Source organism: Nansenia antarctica (genome assembly GCF_963989245.1).
Source record: "Nansenia antarctica genome assembly, chromosome: 9".
Lineage (NCBI taxonomy): Eukaryota > Metazoa > Chordata > Actinopteri > Argentiniformes > Microstomatidae > Nansenia > Nansenia antarctica.
The window spans coordinates 30,212,972-30,232,971 of record NC_137679.1 but is presented as its reverse complement, the minus strand read 5'-3'; the positions used below and the strand labels follow the sequence as shown (position 1 = coordinate 30,232,971).

Sequence of the window (20,000 nt, the reverse complement as noted above, 5' to 3'; positions counted from 1 at the left end):
CAGGAGCATTCCAAACGGTGCATCTCGTCACGCCTGTGAACCTTATCGCTTAAAACCAAGGCTTAGAAGGAGAGTTGAGGAACGACTGTAATATGCAACTATAATTTAGTTAAACAGCGGGGGGAATGTTAGGACTTGCTGCATACCACCACAGCACAGCTAGTCTGAATGAGCTGAATACAAGTAGAGGGGTTTACATCACTTTACAGTACAGGGTTTGGAAAGAGGCTGTGAGATAGGTATTGGAAGAGAATGACTCGCAGACGTGTTAGACTCACCAGAACAGTTCCTCTCGTCCGAGTCCAGAGTGAAGCCACCGTCACAGCGACAGCGGAAACTGCCGATGGTGTTCCTGCACCTCCCATTGGAGCACAGGCTGTGAATCGACTTACACTCGTTAATATCTGAGAGGGAGAGGGAGAGAGAGAAAGAGAGAGAGAGAGAGAGAGAGAGGGAGAGAGAAAGAGAATTCAAAAGGTCGTTTTCTGTCTTCCCTCCCCTCGCTCGGTATAGGTGAAAGGAATAATGACAGAAGTTCCACTACAGACTACAGTATTGGTCGCACCTATCCAATTCTTCCAGATCTGTGAATCTGTGCTCTGTATAACGCGTGTGTGTGTGTGTGTGTGTGTGTGTGTGTGTGTGTGTGTGTGGGTGGGTGTGTACCTTTGAGGAAGGGCTTGCCGTTGATGAAGTCCCCTCTGTGTGAGAAGCCCGGTCCGCGGGGGCAGAGCTGGGTGTAGTCAGGAGAGCCTTTCTCTGGACACTCGTCACACTCCGGGCCCCAGGCCACGCCCACTGAGCAGCAGCAGAAGTCCACGCGGTGTTTCCCCGGGATGGGGGCTCCGCACCGCTCGTCCTCATGGCTCAGATAGCACTGCTCCGTACGCAGGTCTGGAGGGGGGAACATGCACACACACACACACACACACACACACAATACACACAATACACACAATACACACACACACACATACAATACACACACAATACACACACGGTTATAGTAAACACAGTTATAGTAAACACAGACAACTACTTTGTGCCTAAACACACACACACACACACACACATACACACACACACACACACACATACACACAGTATATGGACTACAGTATTACCCACCGATGCATGTCCTCCCAGAGGCGTCCACAGTCATCCCCGTGGGGCACTGGCAGATAAAGGAGCCCACTGTGTTGACACACTTCCCATTGATACACACCCCAGGGAACACCTCACACTCATTCACATCTGGCGGTGGAGAGACAAGCAACAGCACAACCTAAATCCCATTAACACCAATACAACACTTCACAACAGAACTCAAAGGTGTAGCCATTTAAAAACAAGCCATCTATGCCACAAAAAATAAAACACAGTGTTAATCAATAGTGAATGTTGAATTTAAGAGCTTTGAGATAACATCGAGCACTATTCGTGTAATTTTGCACTCTAGATGGATATGTTGTGTAGATATGATGTGATATCAACATTGTATGCTGAGAAGTTATAGATAGCCCAGATAGCCTTACCTTCACAGACGGTCCCTTTGACTCGGGCATAACCCTTGGAGCAGTACGGATCTGAAAGAAGAAGAAGAAGAAGAAGAGTATACAACCCTGATGAGAACTGATACTACACTGCCTTCTGCAGCAAGGTGGTCTAGGATGTGAGGAGGGTCTAGGATGTGAGAGGGTCTAGGATGTGAGAGGGTCTAGGATGTGAGAGGGTCTAGGATGTGAGGGTCTAGGATGTGAGAGGGTCTAGGATGTGAGGAGGGTCTAGGATGTGAGGGTCTAGGATGTGAGAGGGTCTAGGATGTGAGAGGGTCTAGGATGTGAGGGTCTAGGATGTGAGAGGGTCTAGGATGTGAGAGGGTCTAGGATGTGAGAGGGTCTAGGATGTGAGAGGGTCTAGGATGTGAGGAGGGACTAGGATGTGAGAGGGTCTAGGATGTGAGAGGGTCTAGGATGTGAGAGGGTCTAGGATGTGAGAGGGTCTAGGATGTGAGAGGGTCTAGGATGTGAGAGGGTCTAGGATGTGAGAGGGTCTAGGATGTGAGGAGGGTCTAGGATGTGAGGGTCTAGGATGTGAGGGACTAGGATGTGAGGGTCTAGGATGTGAGGGACTAGGATGTGAGGGACTAGGATGTGAGGGACTAGGATGTGAGGGACTAGGATGTGAGGGTCTAGGATGTGAGGGTCTAGGATGTGAGGGACTAGGATGTGAGGGTCTAGGATGTGAGGGTCTAGGATGTGAGAGGGTCTAGGATGTGAGGGGGTCTAGGATGTGAGAGGGTCTAGGATGTGAGGGTCTAGATGTGAGGGACTAGGATGTGAGAGGGACTAGGATGTGAGGGACTAGGATGTGAGAGGGTCTAGGATGTGAAGGACTAGGATGTGAAGGACTAGGATGTGAGGGTCTAGGATGTGAGAGGGTCTAGGATGTGAGAGGGACTAGGATGTGAGGAGGGTCTAGGATGTGAGAGGGTCTAGGATGTGAGAGGGTCTAGGATGTGAGGGTCTAGGATGTGAGGGACTAGGATGTGAGGGACTAGGATGTGAGGGTCTAGGATGTGAGGAGGGTCTAGGATGTGAGAGGGTCTAGGATGTGAGGGTCTAGGATGTGAGGGACTAGGATGTGAGGGTCTAGGATGTGAGGAGGGTCTAGGATGTGAGAGGGTCTAGGATGTGAGGGTCTAGGATGTGAGAGGGTCTAGGATGTGAGGGTCTAGGATGTGAGGGTCTAGGATGTGAGGGTCTAGGATGTGAGGGTCTAGATGTGAGGGACTAGGATGTGAGAGGGACTAGGATGTGAGGGACTAGGATGTGAGGGACTAGGATGTGAGAGGGTCTAGGATGTGAAGGACTAGGATGTGAAGGACTAGGATGTGTGAGGGTCTAGGATGTGAGAGGGTCTAGGATGTGAGAGGGTCTAGGATGTGAGGAGGGTCTAGGATGTGAGAGGGTCTAGGATGTGAGGGTCTAGGATGTGAGAGGGTCTAGGATGTGAGAGGGTCTAGGATGTGAGAGGGTCTAGGATGTGAGGGTCTAGGATGTGAGAGGGTCTAGGATGTGAGGGTCTAGGATGTGAGGGTCTAGGATGTGAGGGTCTAGGATGTGAGGGTCTAGATGTGAGGGACTAGGATGTGAGAGGGACTAGGATGTGAGGGACTAGGATGTGAGGGACTAGGATGTGAGAGGGTCTAGGATGTGAAGGACTAGGATGTGAAGGACTAGGATGTGTGAGGGTCTAGGATGTGAGAGGGTCTAGGATGTGAGAGGGTCTAGGATGTGAGGAGGGTCTAGGATGTGAGAGGGTCTAGGATGTGAGGAGGGTCTAGGATGTGAGGGTCTAGGATGTGAGGTGTGGGAGGGTCTAGGATGTGAGGTGTGGGAGGGTCTAGGATGTGAGGTGTGGGAGGGTGTAGGATCAGGATCTCACCAGGTTCACACTTGGCACAGGGGCTGCCCCAGGCCTCCCCCATGGTGGCACAGCAGTGGGACTTGAGCGTGGCGCCGTTGATGTTGATCTCACAGCGGTTCTGATTCAGCTTCAGCCAGCAGGTGCCTTTACTGGTCTCTGTGAGGGGAGGGGAGGGAGAGGGAGAAAAGGAGAAGGGAGGGGATGAGTGCAGGGGTGTGGTGGGGAGGAGAGGAGAGGACAGGAGAGAGGAGAGTAGAGGAAAGGAGAGGAGAGGAGAGGAGAGGAGAGGAGAGGAGAGGAGAGGAGAGGAGAGGAGAAGAGAGGAGAGGAAAGGACAGGAGAGAGGAGAGTAGAGGAAAGGAGAGGAGAGGAGAGGAGAGGAGAGGAGAAGAGAGGAGAGGAGAGGACAGGAGAGAGGAGAGTAGAGGAAAGGAGAGGAGAGGAGAGGAGAGGAGAGGAGAGGAGAGGAGAGGAGAGGAGAGGAGAGGAGAGGAGAGGAGAGGAGAGGAGAGGAGAGGAGAAGAGAGGAGAGGAAAGGACAGGAGAGAGGAGAGTAGAGGAAAGGAGAGGAGAGGAGAGGAGAGGAGAGGAGAGGAGAGGAGAGGAGAGGAGAAGAGAGGAGAGGAGAGGAGAGAAGGTTACACTGGTACAGATCAAAATTATAATGAGAGAATTCAAGAAGCAGAATACGTTTAGGATAACCCTTCTGGTGCTCACGTACCAACACACTGCGTTCCAGAGGTGTCCAATGTACTGCCCGGTGAACACAGACACACGTAGGACCCCGGGCTGTTCTTACACTCCCCGTTCACACATGGGCTCGACTCACACTCATCAATATCTAGAGGGAGAAGAAGAACCGACCTATTCACACCTGCTAATGGCACCTGCAAGTTATAGTTCAAATCTCACCTTGTGATATATAAATTATACTGTAGGTACGTATATATTATTGTATTATATCCTGTATTAATTTAAGATTCTCCCAGAGAAAAGCAGTTGTGTGATGATGCGGTGGGTGTGGTGAGAGGAGTGTCTCACCCTCGCAGACGTCTGTCTCAGAGTGGAAGAGGAAGCCGGTGGGACAGTGGCAGGTGAAGCTGCCCGGGGTGTTCCTGCACAGGCCGTTGTCACACAGCATCCTGTTCATCAAACACTCGTCAATGTCTGAGATGAGAAGAGGACAGACACAGACATGACACGGACACACACACACACACACACACACACACACACAGAGAGAGAGAGACTGTCACTTGATGTCATCCTACGGTTGTTGAGTGACATTCAAATGAGTTGGCGGTCATTCAGTGAGTCAGTGGAGAGTCGTTTTCACCCTGTGCTGCTCTGTAGCTTTGTTGTCCCCAATGTCTGCTGCTTGACCTTGTTCTTATGAACTGCCATCTTTTTAAGGAAGGATTTAAGGATGTTAAGTATCCCTCTGCCAGTAAAGCCAGAATTTAACCCTTCTTTTCCTCACTCAAAACTCTTTTGGCATGGTCAATAGTTATTTTTTGATTCCAATTGCTTTTGAAGTACAACTAGCACTGTTTTTGCCATCTAGCTTGTCCTATTGCACGAGGACAGTGATGACCACAGTAGTACTTTTTATATTTTTCCTTAAAATTAAAACGTAAAAATTAAAACGTTAAATAAGATTCAGTTCAGGTGATCACCTAATCAGTAGATTGAGCTGTGCCTGTGTTGGAATTCAACAAACGCTGGAATGGAGTGGCTGCCATACATGCGTAGAGATGCTGATTTAAGAACAATTTGGAGTGGTCTCTTAATTTTTTCCAGATCTGTATATTATATGCATTATGTATTTGGAACATATAAACAATTATACATTTTGCCTGGTTTGTAAAATCAAGATCAAATACAATACATAGTAACTAAATAGGTGAAGGGATGAGGATAAATCATTCAGGGAACAGTACTTACCATAACAGTTTTTGCCAGTTGTGTCGACCTCAAAGCCCATGTTGCAGTTGCATTTGTAGGTCCTCAGCATGTTCTCACAGACGCCGTTCTGGCATATGTCAGGGTCCAGGGCACACTCGTTAATATCTGGCAGGAAATGACAGTCAAACAAGTTATCACCCCATTGTTTTGCTTGATTAACTTGAATGACTGTGGTTTCTGCATCTGTCGGTCTTTTAATAGGACGGGTTATACACAACATCATCATGTGTTTACACACACACACACACACACACGCACAAACACACACACACACACACACACACATTTGCACGGACATGCATACACACACACACACACACACACACACACACACAGTTACCTCTGCCATCACTGGTCGTGCCTTGGCCATTACTGCACAGAGCCAGGAACTCAGCTGCAAGGCGCACACACACACACACAGCACAGGTTAATAAAACTCCTAAATGAAATAACAGTGTTCCAAAAAAACATTACATTTGCCAAAATCCCCAAAATCTCAAAGCAAGACATTTAATACCATGTTATTATCCATTTTCATGCTTTCTCATTTAGCCTGGATGTATATAAAACGCTTTTCCTTAATGTGGTGGAACTTTGGCGTCTTTTTGATATGGAGACTTTAATTGGCAGGACTAATGAGAAATTACTCGTATGGGAGAAACATGGGGTTTTGGAGACTTCTAGAAGCTTCCCCACTGAAGACGTCTCACTGTTGAACAACATGAGATGACGGCTTAATCTCCCCTCTCTTGTCTCTCCAGATTATATCAATTATGAGTGTAGTGGGGTTTGGATGGCTCAAAGTGGAGAAACTAATAGAAAAATAGAAATGCTGTCACAGCAGTCTGTCATGCCCGCCTTAACCGTCGTACATATGACAACAATAATGATTTAGCTACAGCTCATGCCAAGCCAAGGTTTGGTTAGCATAGTTGATAAAGGACCAAAATACGTCTACATAGACTAATAGGAAACATGAGTCATGTTGTGGTGTCAGAGTCCAATGTTGATGAGTTGGTGGTGCTGCTGTTGCTGCTGCTGCTGATGCTGCTGCTGATGATGATGATGATGATGATGACGATGATGATGATGACGATGATATTTTCGGACATGTGTTGAGTTGAAGGTGACTAGGGAGTGACAGGGTCTGAGGGTAAACAGTACCTGAGCTCTGCGGCGGGCACGGTTGGCACGGCTCTCCGAAGGCGTACTCGTTGCTGGCGCAGCAGCACTCGGACTTGGTCACGGCGCCAAAGAACGCCCTCACACACTGTCCCCGCTTGTACCCTCCGTAACACGTGCTGCGCATGTGTGTGTCTGTGGTCAGACGGACAGACAAACAGAGAAGCATGACTCCTCTCGTTCTTCCTCCCTCCCTCCCTCACCCACTCCATCCCTCCCTCCCTCCATCCCTCCCTCCCTCCCTCCCCCCCTCCCTCCCTCGCTCAAACAAACAACAACGCTGGAAGAAAACAAACAGTTCTCTCCGTATCGAGGGAGTCAATGCATTCTCCTGCTCTGATATCATCCTGAACAAATTCACCAGGGCAGACACACACACGCTGTGGAATAACAATTTCAACACTTCCTGCACAATGCACTAATACATGTCATGCGGGAAACAAGGAATGAAGGAAAATGTGAGGCACAACCCCGAGTTCCCCAAGTGGCAGTCTGGGGGTCTAACCTGACTGGGGGTCTGGCCTGACTGTGAGATAAACAGCTGGAATAAGACTGAAGGTCAAAACAACAAGTGTCAGAAGTGACCCAGCATAATGAAAGTCGCTGGCTCTACTGAGAACTAAACAAGAGAGTTGGAACCTCCGGTTCCTGTTTGTTAAGTGTTGTGTTTATTGTCTCAAGTTGATTGTGTTTTCACCCTTGACCATCTGTGACGTATACGATATCATTAATCTGCAGTACTATTGATGTACTGTATTATAGGCCTCTGTATTTCTGAATTACAAAACAGAATTAATCAATCAATCAATCAATAAATCGATGGCATCAAAAAGGAATTAGAGAGGAGTGACTCACCGACACAGACGCGGCCGTCCAGGCCCACAGCCAGCCCAGGCATACACTCACATCGGAACGACCCCTCTGTGTTGACACAGTGGCCATTCATACACATACCCTGGGTTTCACACTCGTCAATGTCTACCAGCAGAGAGGCGGGAGAGAGCACGGGGAGACAGGGGTTAGAACAGGACACAGGAAACAAGGGAAAGTGTTTCCCCAACTGTCAACTGATAACAGATCTTCTTTTGTCTTTTCCTGAAAAGTTTCTCCCCAAGACTACGGATAAAACATGCGTACATCTTTATTAAATGCTAGCAATTCAAGTTGTCAGATTTCACAATTCTGAAAATGACATACACATAATGATATCGAGAGCAAACCCTTTACAAAAGCACTCCTAAGGCAACTTTATAAAAAAAAGCAGACACCATTGCGATACAACTTTATCTCTGTTCAAGATTCGATGACTGGACAAAAAAAAAAATGCTGTATTAGAACTCTGCCCCTCATGTAAACACAAGTGGAGTATTCCAGCAATTACCATAATGAAGCGTAAACAGCAGTGATATGGTTGGTTGCTGTGTTATGTCTGGTGTCAGTGGAGGGCAGTAACATGGTTTCCTCCACCGTAGACAGAGAGGGGAGTTCTGGGCCTCTTCTAGACTACACACTTCATTAATGACTAGCATACATCAGCAGCACCCAGGCGGTGTCCCCATTCAAGTGCTTCTCTATTTGTTTACCTAACCATTATTTATACAGGATAGTCTCATTGAGATTAAAATCTCTTGGACCAGAGAGGCCTGGTCCGGTCCAAGATGGTGCAGAGTGAAAGTGTTTCAGTCGACGAGTATATGTATGTATGTACGTACGTACGTATGTATGTATGTATGTATGTATGTATGTATGTATGTATGTATGTACGTACGTATGTATGTATGTGTATATGTATGTATATATGTATGTGTGTATATATATGTATGTATGTATGTATGTATGTATGTATGTATGTATGTGTGTGTGTATTTATGTATGTATGTATGTATGTATGTATGTGTGTGTGTGTGTGTGTGAGTGTATGTAGGTGTGTGTGTGTATGTATGTATGTATGTATGTATGTGTGTGTGTATGTATGTATGTATGTAGGTAGGTGTGTGTGTGTATGTATGTATGCATGTATGTATGTATGTATGTACGTGTGTGTGTGTATGTATGTATGTATGTATGTATGTATGTATGTATGTATGTATGTATGTATGTAGGTATGTGTGTGTGTATGTATGTATGTATGTATGTATGTATGTGTGCATGTATGTATGTATGTATGTATGCATGTATGTATGTATGTATGTATGTATGTGTGTGTGTGTGTGTATGTGTATGTGTGTCTAAAAAAAGTTTTAGTAGAAGCCGATAATAGGGAGAAGGTTTTTCCTCCTATCAGTGGCCCCGGGCCCGAGCTAAAGTACTCTTCCTGCAACGAATGGTGGACTGCTGATTCACATGCTTAGTATTCAAATGTATTGATTGTAAGTCGCTTTGGAATAAGGCGTCTGCTAAATGCCAAAAATGTAAAATGTAAATGTGTGTGTGTGTGTGTGTGTGTGTGTGTGTGTGTGTGTGTGTGTATGTATGTATGTGTGTGTGTGTGTGCGTGTGTGTGTGCGTGCGTGCGTGCGTGTGTATGCATGCATGTATGTATGTATGTATGTATGTATGTATGTATGTATGTGTATGTACTGCATGTCATCGTCTTCATCGTCTTCTTCAGTCTCAGAAGACCGTAGCTTTCTTGTGCCTGGGAGTTTTAGCGCAGCGTCTGCTTTGGCTGTGCAGTCCAATCTGTGAGAAGCAGACTCGGCCGCAGATGTTACATGTGTGGGCCGGCCTCCATGATGTTGATGATGTGGCGGTGTCCTGTTGACGTTGCTTCTGCTTCGTTCTCTTTGCTTCTCGGTGCTGAGCCACGGCGGGTTCGTATGTCAGCAGCCCATGTCAGCAACTGCGTAGTGCCCAGCCAGTGGAGACGTCGCTGCCTCAGGAGAGAGGACATACTGGGGAGCTGTGCTCTCTCCAGGACTGCTGTGTGTCTGATCCTGTCCCTCCAGGTGATGCCCAGTATGCTGTTTAGCCTCCATAGAGGAGTCTGTAAACCTGTACCTTCCTATGTATATGCATCTGTCTGTCTGTCTGTCTGTCTATCTATCTATCTATCTATCTATCTATCTATCTATCTATCTATCTATCTATCTATCTATCTTTTGGGTGATTGGGTGATTGTTTGCTCTCTGTCTGAAGAAGCATCTATAGGACACACACTGGAGACAAGGCGGACTGAGGGTTTTGATTGGCTGTGGGACAGCAGACGTACCTACACAGAAGCGTCCAGTGGGGTCCAGCAGGAAGCCTGGTTTGCAGATGCATTTGAAGCTGCCGTCCTCGTTGATACACATCCCATTCAAACACATGTTCCTGATCAGACACTCATCCTGGTCTAGGGGAGGAAGAACCCACAATGAAGAGAAATATTAGTATGATACATAGTCCTATATCTACATACAGATCAATGGTGCATACACAAATCAGAAAAAAACATCGGTTCAGTTCGAGAATGTTTCTTTGAGAGTTTGACTTCCACGACAATACACAGGTTTGAGCGTGAGATCTTGAGGTTGACATGGGCAGACCTTGACAGTTCTTCCCGTCGGTGGAGAGCTCAAAGCCGGCATTGCAGACGCAGTGGAAGCTGCCCTCCGTGTTCACACACCGCCCGTTGTTGCAGATCCGCCCGTTGGCCACACACTCATCCAGATCTGAGGAACACACACACACAGGACATGTTCTACTGACCACTCTACCCTACCAGTGTGTGTGTGTGTGTGTGTGTGTGTGTGTGTGTGTGTGTGTCTCACCTCTGCACTCAGTCCTAGTAGCGGTGGTCTGGAAGCCAGGGCCACAGCGGCAGAAGTAGGAGCCGGCGGTGTTGACACACTCCCCGTTCACACACGGGCTCCTCTCACACTCATCATCATCTAGAAACAACCAGAAGAGACGTTGGGTTTATCATGTCTAGAACACTAGGAGACACAAACATCCACCCATCCACCCACTCCTCCATCAATCAATCCATCCTCCATCCATCCTTTCATCCACTCACCCTCCATCCATTGCTTCATCCATCCATCTATCCATCCCTCCATCCACCCATTGATTCATCCATCCATCTATCCATCCATCAGTCCCATCACTCCATCCATCCCTCCATCCCTCATGCATTCTTCATTCCTCCATCTTTTGAGCCACTCACCGATACACTCTCCACGGGGGTCCAGTCTGAAGCCCTTGTTACACTCACAGCGGTAGCCCCCGATGGAGGGCACACACCTGCCGTTCAGACACAGGTTACTGACCGCCTCACACATGTTGGTCAAGTTGCCCCTGTGTTCTATCCTAGGGAGGATATCTGGAGAGAGAGAGAGAGAGAGAGAGAGAGAGAGAGAGAAAGAGAGAGAGAGAGAGAGAGAGAGAGAGAGAGAGAGAGAGAGAGAGAGAGAGGGAGAGGGAGGGGTTAACGCCCTGGAGAATAGGACGAGTAGAACAGAGAAAGTCCTCAAATCCAATTATTTCTATTTCTATGTGTATGTCTATGAACATTTTGACAATACATTAGAATTCAAAGCAATATTTTGCTCAAACAGTCTGACCCAAACACACGCGCACACACATGCACACACACACACACACACACACACACACACACACACACACACACACACACACACACAGACAGCGCTGGTCCAGGAGGGCTATAGGGTGTGCAGGCTTACGTTCCAGTCCAGCTCTAACACACACACACACACACACACACACACACACACACACGTACCTGGTCGAGGCTGGAAAGGAATTGGCTGTAAAGGGGTGATTTGGCCAGGGTAAAGTGGTTGTTGGCCGGGAATAGGCTGTCCTGGGTAGATCTGAGGAGGATGAACACCACCGCCGCCACCAGGACCGCCACCTCCATTAAAACCCCCGCCCCCACCCCCACCCCCACCAGGGTAGATACCACTACCGGGTACTGGGATGCACAACTTCTGGAATGCATCTAAAGTAGAGAGAGAGTGAGAGAGAGAGAGAGAGAGAGAGAGAGAGAGAGAGAGAGAGAGAGAGAGAGAGAGAGAGAGAGAGAGAGAAGGGAGAAAGAGAGAGAGAGAGAGAGAGAGAGAGAGAGAGAGAGAGAAAAAGGGAGAGGAAGAGGGAGGGAGAGAGAGAGAGAGAAGGAGAGAGGGAGAGGATAAGAGAGGAGGGGGGAGAGAGACAGAGAGAAAGTGATGGAAAGAGGGAGAGGATAGGAGGGGAGAGAGAGAGAGAGTGCTTTTGAGCTGAAGATTACAACACTCCTTCCTATCCACCATGATTACACATCAGAGGAGGCTGGTGACAGCAGAAATCTCACGGAACTGATACCATTCCTCATTCCATTCCAATGCGCCCGTCCTCCAATTTCTACCTCCACCAGCCTCCACTGTTACTCATCCAATGGAGCAAAAGGTCAAAGGTGACAAAGGTGACTAGCTGCTGATGCCGTAGATTCAATCTATTTCTATATTCAGATATGAGGGAGTCAGCGGGATACAGTGAGTGTGTGTGCTCTGTGTCCCCTACCTGTGTTTCTCATGGGGCAGATCTCAGGGGCGGAGCCGTCCGACCAGCACCGGCCGCTGTCACAGCAGCACTGCATCCTGGTCAGCAGCTGGGTGTTCTGGTTGGCACAGTGGCCGTTGAGCAGGCTGGCATAACAGTACCCGGCCCGGTTATCTGAGACAGAACACAGCGTGTTAGTGTCTAACACATGTTATACTAACACACATGTTATGTACAGAAGTAGTGTAGAGTCCAGGTACAAACCTAAGAATGACTGGCATGGACAATATATACTTTTGCTGTATTTCGCTTTTGCAACAACATTCTTGTCTCAATGTCGATAAAGCATTTGAATTGAATTTGAGTTAACTTAATTTAATGTTGCAGTCCAGTGACACTGTAGCACCACAAACACAGTGGTCACTAGTGCTGGTCCTGGAGGTTCTATAGGGTGTGCATGCTTGCGTTCCAATCCAGCATTGACACACACACACACACACACACACACACACACACACACACACACTAACTCCAGTCACGCCCAATCACGACCGTGATCAGCTAAATCAGGTGTGTTAGTGTTAGATGGAATCTCAACACCTAAACACTGCAGGTCTCCAGGCCAAGGCTGTAATAGTATGATATACACATAAACACTGGATGACATATTGGGCTGGTTTTATGGATGCAGATTAAGACTAATCCTAGACGAAAAAGCATCCTCAATGTGATGATTTAATTCCGGGACGAGGCTTAAGCCATGTCTGTAAAACCGCCCCACGAACTATAAAACCTGTCATGTTCTGTAAATCCTTGTCAGGTACCGTGATTAAAGTTTTAAATTCATAGACATAAATACATTGTTTACACACCAGGCCTTCACGCCACATATGCTAGTCATGAGACTGGGTGACTCATGAGACTGTGTGACTGTGCAAAGCATTAATCTGCAGTCCCATTAACTACTTCAAGATGTCAAACAAGTTTTTTGGGGGGTGGGAGGGGGTGGAGGGAGTGTGTGGGGGGGTGGGGGTGTTGGGGGGGAGGGGGGGGGGGGGGTTGGAGGACAAACAGACAAACACACTGGGCGTTCAACGTGGATGTCCTCGCGTGTTGCTGCTGCATGGGAAACAGACAGAGATGTTTGGCCCCAACAGGCTCTGTGGAGCAGGAGGCTCATAGCGGACATTCCTCCCTCACAAACATCCTCTCCTGAGGGGGTAGTGTGTGTGTGTGTGTGTGTGTGTGTGTGTGTGTGTGTGTGTGTGTGTGTGTGTGTGTGTGTGTGTGTGTGTGTGTGTGTGGTGTACATTAGCTGGACCGCTTTGACCCAGATTTCTGGTCCATTGTGGGTTGGGCTGAGCTGAACCAGCCATGATTTAGAGCACACACTGTCCATGTTTGGGAGGTAGTTCCTGGCCAGCGTGTCTCCTGGCGGGGGGGGGGTGTGAATGTTCCAAACACTCACGGTCATCGACCCCTTTGGTAGTGGACCGCTGGTGGTGTTCACTAGCACATAGGGTACTAGTGCCCATGCAGACACACACTCACACCTGCACACACACACACACACACACACACACACACACACACACACACACACACACACATACACACCCCTGGCCTCTCCCTGTGGAAACCACATACACGCATGCCTATCGCCCCTGTCTGACACTTGAGGAAACCCCATACAAGTAGGCTTGCAGTCCCTGCCAGTCCTCTGAGGAAACCCCAAACACAGGTCTGTGGTAAAGACATCAGCCTGAGAAGGAGAGCTCTTTCACAGTTCCCTTAATGATGCTGCAGGAAGACAGAGGTATGCAGGTATGCAGCGTGAGCAGAGTGTGATGTTACAACTCTCTCCTCTCCTCTCATTTCTTCTCCTCCATCTCTCCTCCTCTCCACTCCTCTCCTTCTTCTCTCCTGTCCTCTCCCCTCCTCTCCTCTCATCTCCTCTGTTATTCTCTCCTCTTCTCTCCTCTCCTCTCCTCTGCTCTGCTTTGCTCTCCTCTTCTACTTCTCTCCTCCTCTCCGCTCCTTCTACTCTCTTCGCCTTCACTCAGAGAGACAATAGCTTATTGTTGTGGAACTAGAGGCAAGCAACTATTGACCTAAATTCTACCGTCTGTAAGGTTGGACAGGTTTCAGCTCTCAACCAACCGTAGAGGAGAGAAAGAGAGGAAGGGGGAGAGGGAGAGAGTTGGGGTGGGGGAGAGAGAGAGAGAGAGAGAGAGAGAGAGAGAGAGAGAGAGAGAGGGAAGGAAGGAAAAAGAGAGAGATAGTTAGGGAGAGAGGGAGCAAGAGACTGAGGGAGAAAGAGACAGAGACCAGGGGCCAGACTTCTACTCACTCTCACTCACTCTCTCTTTCTCTTTCTCTCTCTCTCTCTCTCTCTCTCTCGCTCTCTCTCTGACTCTGGCCCAAAAACAACTGGGCCAGCTTATAGTCCTCTTTACTCTCTCTTCCTCTTCCCAGCTGTTTATGGGATGAGCACTGGTATTGCACCACACTTTATCAATATTACTACCCAATACAGATCCTTCTTTGTTTGGAGAAAAAAATAAAATAGTTCTCCTTTTTCGTCACTGTTCTTTGTGTGGAGGAAATGATCCAATGCCCCTGGTTGTTCATCGCTCTGTTCAGGTGCATCTGCACTCCAGCTTGGGCTATGATGACCTCATGATTACCCCAGAACACGCCCAAAACCAAACCAACGACAGCAACAAACAAACAACATAGTTCTCCTTACCTATGCACCTGGAGCCATCCACCGGTGTGTAGTATCCCTGAGGACACCTGCAGAAGTAACTGCCCACAGTGTTGGAACACTCCCCTCCACTGCATAGCCCTGGGATGTTAGCGCACTCATCCAGATCTATAAGTATAGAGGGAGAGGAGAGGAGAGGAAAGAAGGGGAGGGGAGAGGAGTGGGGTGGGGGGGGTGGGGAACAAGATCCTTAACACCTCAAAAGCAATCATGTGTTTTGCAGCCGGTAGGTGTTGGAGACACATTAAGTACACTCCACTTCAGTGTTGAAGTGACTGCAACACCTGTTAGCCATGACAGTGAGGGGGGGGGAGCAATTGTCACAGAAATTGAATCCAGAAACCAGTTCTGCTGGTGTGTAGGACAGAGCTGTACAAACCGTATATCATATTCATTCAGGCCGTTAAAAAGAAAGGAATAAACCTCAGCTCAATTTGAAACGTCTTTTACACAGTCCAGAAGTTTTCCGGCGATTATTTCTGGCCATAAAAGCAACGCATATTTTACCCTGCACAAGATCACCGCAACCCCCACTCAGAACCGTTTGACTGAATCAAAATCATGCAGAGTAATGGTCGGTCTGGAACTCCTCATACAGGTTTGTTAATAAGCCAATAGTCTTTACAGTTTTAATATCGGCTAGAATAGGTCTTTTATTTATGTAAGTGTAGAGGAGACGCTGAGAGCAGGTTTTTATATAAAGACCTTGCTATTTCACGAGCCAGAAACGTCTTAAAATAACCCTTCCCTTCTCAGTGGCCTTAAACAGAAAGCCAGCCATACAGTACAGAATGCCTCTGCCAGCTCTGCTGTCCAATCAGACTATACGGTTGTTAGGCCTATCAGCCAATAGGAGGTCATTCCAACACGTGGTACAGTGCTGCATAGAGGATCTGAGGAGGAGAGGGATTCCTTTGCTGCTCCCCATTTGTCCACCCTTTTCCTGAAGTATGCACTTGTGTACTTTACCCCTGTACTTGGATTTAGAGGAGAGAGGATTGGTAGAAGAGCCCATGCCAAGACCAAACTTTTTACATCCTCGTAGGGAAGTGCACAAGTGCACACTCCAGGGGAAGGGTGGAGAAATGTCTGTTGGTGTAATAGTCGTAATGGAAATGTCTTCATTGTCCTGTATGCTTCAATGGTCAGGGTCAAAGGTCAAATAAAGCGCAGGTTCCACCCAGTAAGCATCGCTAAACACCTGAGTAGATCCAGAACAAACCTCTTCGGATGAGAAGCTCTGCTAAAGGCCTGTACTGTACTGTATTGTACTGGAATGGAATGGAATGGAACGGAATGACACTCAAGCCTTTATGGTATAAAAACAGGTAGTACTGAGGCACTTCACGTCTAGGCGACGAGCCAAACACACAAAGCAACACTCATAAGAGAGTTGTGCATTTTTATTTCAGACCTTCAAACTTGAAATCATTACACCCGTAAAAGTCTGGGCTGATGAAGTTGAAGTGAATCATTTACCCAGAGCAGGGGCCAGGTTTGATTTAATGAGGTTTGATATAAGAGCAGGGTAGAGTAACAACGTTGGGGGCACATGTGGTGTCTGTGGCGTCTCTCTTACTGCACAGTCATAATTAAGATATGGTGGCTGAGGCTGCGTCGACCGCAACTCATCAGAAGTGGCTTTTAACTCTGGTTGTAACTGCGTCAGTTAGGAAATGTCAGACTAATAAAGTTATTTTTAACAGCTTCATGATGAGAGGAGTGTCTCTGGGTGACAGGGGCAAAATGACAGGAGAGACACTGGAAGTGACACACTTACTAGTCTTTTGGAGGTAGTGTTAGCGTGTTAGCATGTTAGCTTCATATACAGAATAAAGTTGGATAAATATTCCTTCATGGCACATTGTTAGTGTTGTGGTCGGGGACCACAACTGAAGATGTGTCGTACTGGTGGCACCACGTGATCATTGCCAAATTCCACTCCACCCAAGAGGACATCTCCAACTCCACTCAATTGTTGTGCTGAATATTTAGGGATTTTAACAACTAGTCCTATTAAGAATCCTAGGGGTGTCCTTGTGATGGTTGTGTATCAGCCTTACCTTCACATTTCTGTGTGATCTCGTTGAACTTGTGTCCAGCGGGGCATTTGCACTCAAAGGATCCCACTGTGTTGATACAGTTCCCCCCCTGACAGAGTCCAGGAATGGCCTGGCACTCATCCACATCTGCACACAGAGAGAACACACTGTTAGTAACACAGACACATACACACACACACACACACACACACACACACACACACATGCACACACACACGCACACACGCACACACACACACACACACACACACACACACACACACACACACACCACAAACACACACACACGCGCGCACACACGCACACGCGCACACACACACACACACACACACACACACACACCACACACACCACACACACACACACACACACCACACACACACACACACACACACACACACACACACACACCACACACACACACACACATACCTTCAGTATCAATACAAGTAAGTGTGGGTTGTCTGTTTATAACAGACTAGATTTAACTCAGGCACAGGACCATGGTGGCACATCTTTCCTGTTGGAGCCAAGAGTTTTGTCTGAACATGTGAACTGCTGGCCCTAGCAGAGCCTCACACTGGGAGGTTACACTGTGCTGTGTGAGTATCGTCACTGGTGCCGGGGGCCAGGTTCATGAGAGCAGGGCTGAGGGTAGTGTGTTTACAAGAACCAATGTGTGAGCTCTGACATACACAGCCACTTGAGTGCCCTAAACAAGAGGAACTCACATACACACGCACACACACGCACACGCACGCACACGCACACACACACACACACACACTGCCCCTGAATACTCTAAACAAGAGTAAAGTGATAGAGGAGGTAAAATAACCAACACAGAGACAGCATAGACGACAGGAATGCACCCCACAGTCACACACACACACACACACACACACACACACACACACTCGCAGGCAGGGGGCAGTAAATCAGGTCTGGCACAATGCTGCATCCCACAGACAGACAGACAGACAGACAGACAGAGAGGAGAGGGAGGCGAGAGGAATGTCTCCTGCTGGTGAAACTGGAGGAGAGGCCAAGCAGCACAGCACACTGTCCCACTACTATGGAGGGATAGGATACAACAACACAGAAAGGGAGAGACTGACAGAGGGAGGGAGAGAGAGAGGACAGAGGAAGGAGGTGTTAGAGGTAGAGATATATAGAGGCAGAGGGACAGAGGGATGTAAAAAGAGGGAGGAGGGAGAGTGAACAATAGAAATAATATGCAAAAAATACTGAGAGGGGAGACTTTATTTCAGACAGCTGACAGGTTCCTTCCATCCATCCAACCACCCAACCACCCACCCATCCATTCATCCATTCATCCATTCATCCATCCACCCATCCAACCACCCACCCATCCATTCATCCATTCATCCATCCATCCATCCATCTACCCCCCCACCCACCCATCCACCCATCCATCCACCCACCCACCCATCCATCCATCCATCCACCCAACCATCCATCCACCCATCCACCCATCCATCCATCCATCCACCCACCCTCCCATCCATCCATCCATCCACCCAACCATCCATCCACCAACCCATCCAGCCTTCCATCCCTCCATCCTGACCCAGCCTCCCTCCCCTGTGGTGCTCCTAATGTTGTTGGGTCTGGAGCAGGCTGGGAGTGGGCTGGGAGTGGGCTGGGAGTGGGCTGCCTTACCAGAAACGAGCTCCCACACGTGGCACCGCCACTGACCCGTGATAGTGACTCTGACAGCCCCGCCACAGTGGGTGTCTGCGGGCATTCCTTACTCAGGGGGGACCCTGCCACCCAACCCAATTGAACCCAATTAGAGCTAATCCTCCGGACGGGTACGGAGGGGTAGAGGGAGTGAGGGTAGGAGAGGGAAGGAGGGAGTGGGGGGGGAGAGGATGAGGGATGGGGAGATAGAGGGATTGAGGGGTAGAGAGGAGCGAGATGAGGGGCGAAGGCTATACATGCTTCAATCCAGTGGTTTGAAATTGACAGGGAGAGAGAGAGGGAAAGAGAGAGGAGTGACAACTGAGAGATGGATGGGGAGAAAGAACCAGAGAGAGAGAGAGGTGAATAAATAGAAAGAGAGAGGGAAGGAAAGGAGAGAGAGAGAGAGAAAGGGGGAGACAGAGAGAGACAGAGAGAGAGAGAGAGAGAGAGAGAGAGAGAGAGAGAGAGAGAGAGAGAGGAGAGAGGGTACTCTACCTTGGCATGCTCCTGTGCGGTGGTTGGGTATGAATCCTCGTCTGCAGGGGTGAGGCTGGGCAGGACACATCTCACAGGGGTGCCCCCATGCACGTCCCACGGTGGCACAGCACAGGGTCTTAGTGCACACGATGCCTGTCAGTTGGCCTTGGCACATCTGGTTATTCACCGACGCAAAACACGGCCCTGTTCTGTAGTCTGGGGAGAGAACATGTACGTTAACACGGGCGCACACACACACACATACACTCACTCAATGCTAATAATACTCACACCTACCATACACACCTGCGCACACACAAACACACACACACACACACACACACATACACACACAGAAACAATGTTAACACCACATGCTCACCCACACAAGCACTGTGTAGGGTAGGCAGTAACACACTACATAAAGCATGCATTGTCTGTCCTGGTATTTTAATCACGGTTTGGCTGGCCCTGAAGTGCACCGTGTGTGTGTGTGTGTGTGTGTGTGTGTGTGTGTGTGTGTCTGTGTGTCGGAACAGAGTTACAAGGGGTAGTGGTTGAAATCTTCCCCAATGAAATGAGATATGGGATCATCAGTAGTATCATAGAAAAGCATGAACACTCATGATTCGTTCACAACTTAAGTTTTACGCTATCAATCGATCAAACAAGTCATCAACAACTTCATTACCAGGCCAGTTCATGACAGGATAGTGATGCTCTGTAGTCTAGCAACCTGTGCTCCTACCCTGCCTGGTAGGTCTAAGTCATAGGGGTAAGGGGAGAAATGGGAGAAATGGGATTGGGCCCTACTGGAGCTGATTAACACAGAGAGTCTGAGAACACACACACTCAGTCAGTCGGTCACCAGCTAGGGCGGTGGTGCTCTGTTTCCAATGACACCCTATTCCCCGTATACTTAAGTG

The 20,000-nt window shown here is 48.3% G+C and overlaps 2 protein-coding genes across 2 annotated transcripts in view; both read right to left on the bottom strand.

Annotated features, from left to right (window-relative positions):
- Window positions 1–10,838, bottom strand: part of LOC308165102 (fibrillin-1-like) — a gene marked incomplete at its 5' end in the record, with an annotated part of 49,845 nt that extends 39,007 nt beyond the window's left edge. Inside the window, 15 exons of the mRNA XM_080539200.1 lie at window positions 279–404; window positions 667–894; window positions 1,129–1,254; window positions 1,536–1,586; window positions 3,448–3,585; window positions 4,151–4,270; window positions 4,471–4,596; window positions 5,374–5,499; window positions 5,735–5,788; window positions 6,559–6,711; window positions 7,432–7,554; window positions 9,788–9,910; window positions 10,104–10,229; window positions 10,329–10,448; window positions 10,724–10,838. Of these exons, the coding sequence (XP_080395326.1) occupies window positions 279–404; window positions 667–894; window positions 1,129–1,254; window positions 1,536–1,586; window positions 3,448–3,585; window positions 4,151–4,270; window positions 4,471–4,596; window positions 5,374–5,499; window positions 5,735–5,788; window positions 6,559–6,711; window positions 7,432–7,554; window positions 9,788–9,910; window positions 10,104–10,229; window positions 10,329–10,448; window positions 10,724–10,838 (1,855 nt within the window). The remainder of the gene's footprint in view (window positions 1–278; window positions 405–666; window positions 895–1,128; window positions 1,255–1,535; window positions 1,587–3,447; window positions 3,586–4,150; window positions 4,271–4,470; window positions 4,597–5,373; window positions 5,500–5,734; window positions 5,789–6,558; window positions 6,712–7,431; window positions 7,555–9,787; window positions 9,911–10,103; window positions 10,230–10,328; window positions 10,449–10,723) is intronic.
- Window positions 10,839–10,984: 146 nt separating this feature from the next.
- LOC308165526 (fibrillin-1-like) overlaps window positions 10,985–20,000 on the bottom strand; it is a gene marked incomplete at both ends in the record, with an annotated part of 19,552 nt that continues 10,536 nt past the window's right edge. Inside the window, 6 exons of the mRNA XM_080539677.1 lie at window positions 10,985–10,992; window positions 11,471–11,521; window positions 12,082–12,234; window positions 14,810–14,935; window positions 16,891–17,016; window positions 19,093–19,290. Coding sequence (XP_080395803.1) covers window positions 10,985–10,992; window positions 11,471–11,521; window positions 12,082–12,234; window positions 14,810–14,935; window positions 16,891–17,016; window positions 19,093–19,290 — 662 coding nt within the window. The remainder of the gene's footprint in view (window positions 10,993–11,470; window positions 11,522–12,081; window positions 12,235–14,809; window positions 14,936–16,890; window positions 17,017–19,092; window positions 19,291–20,000) is intronic.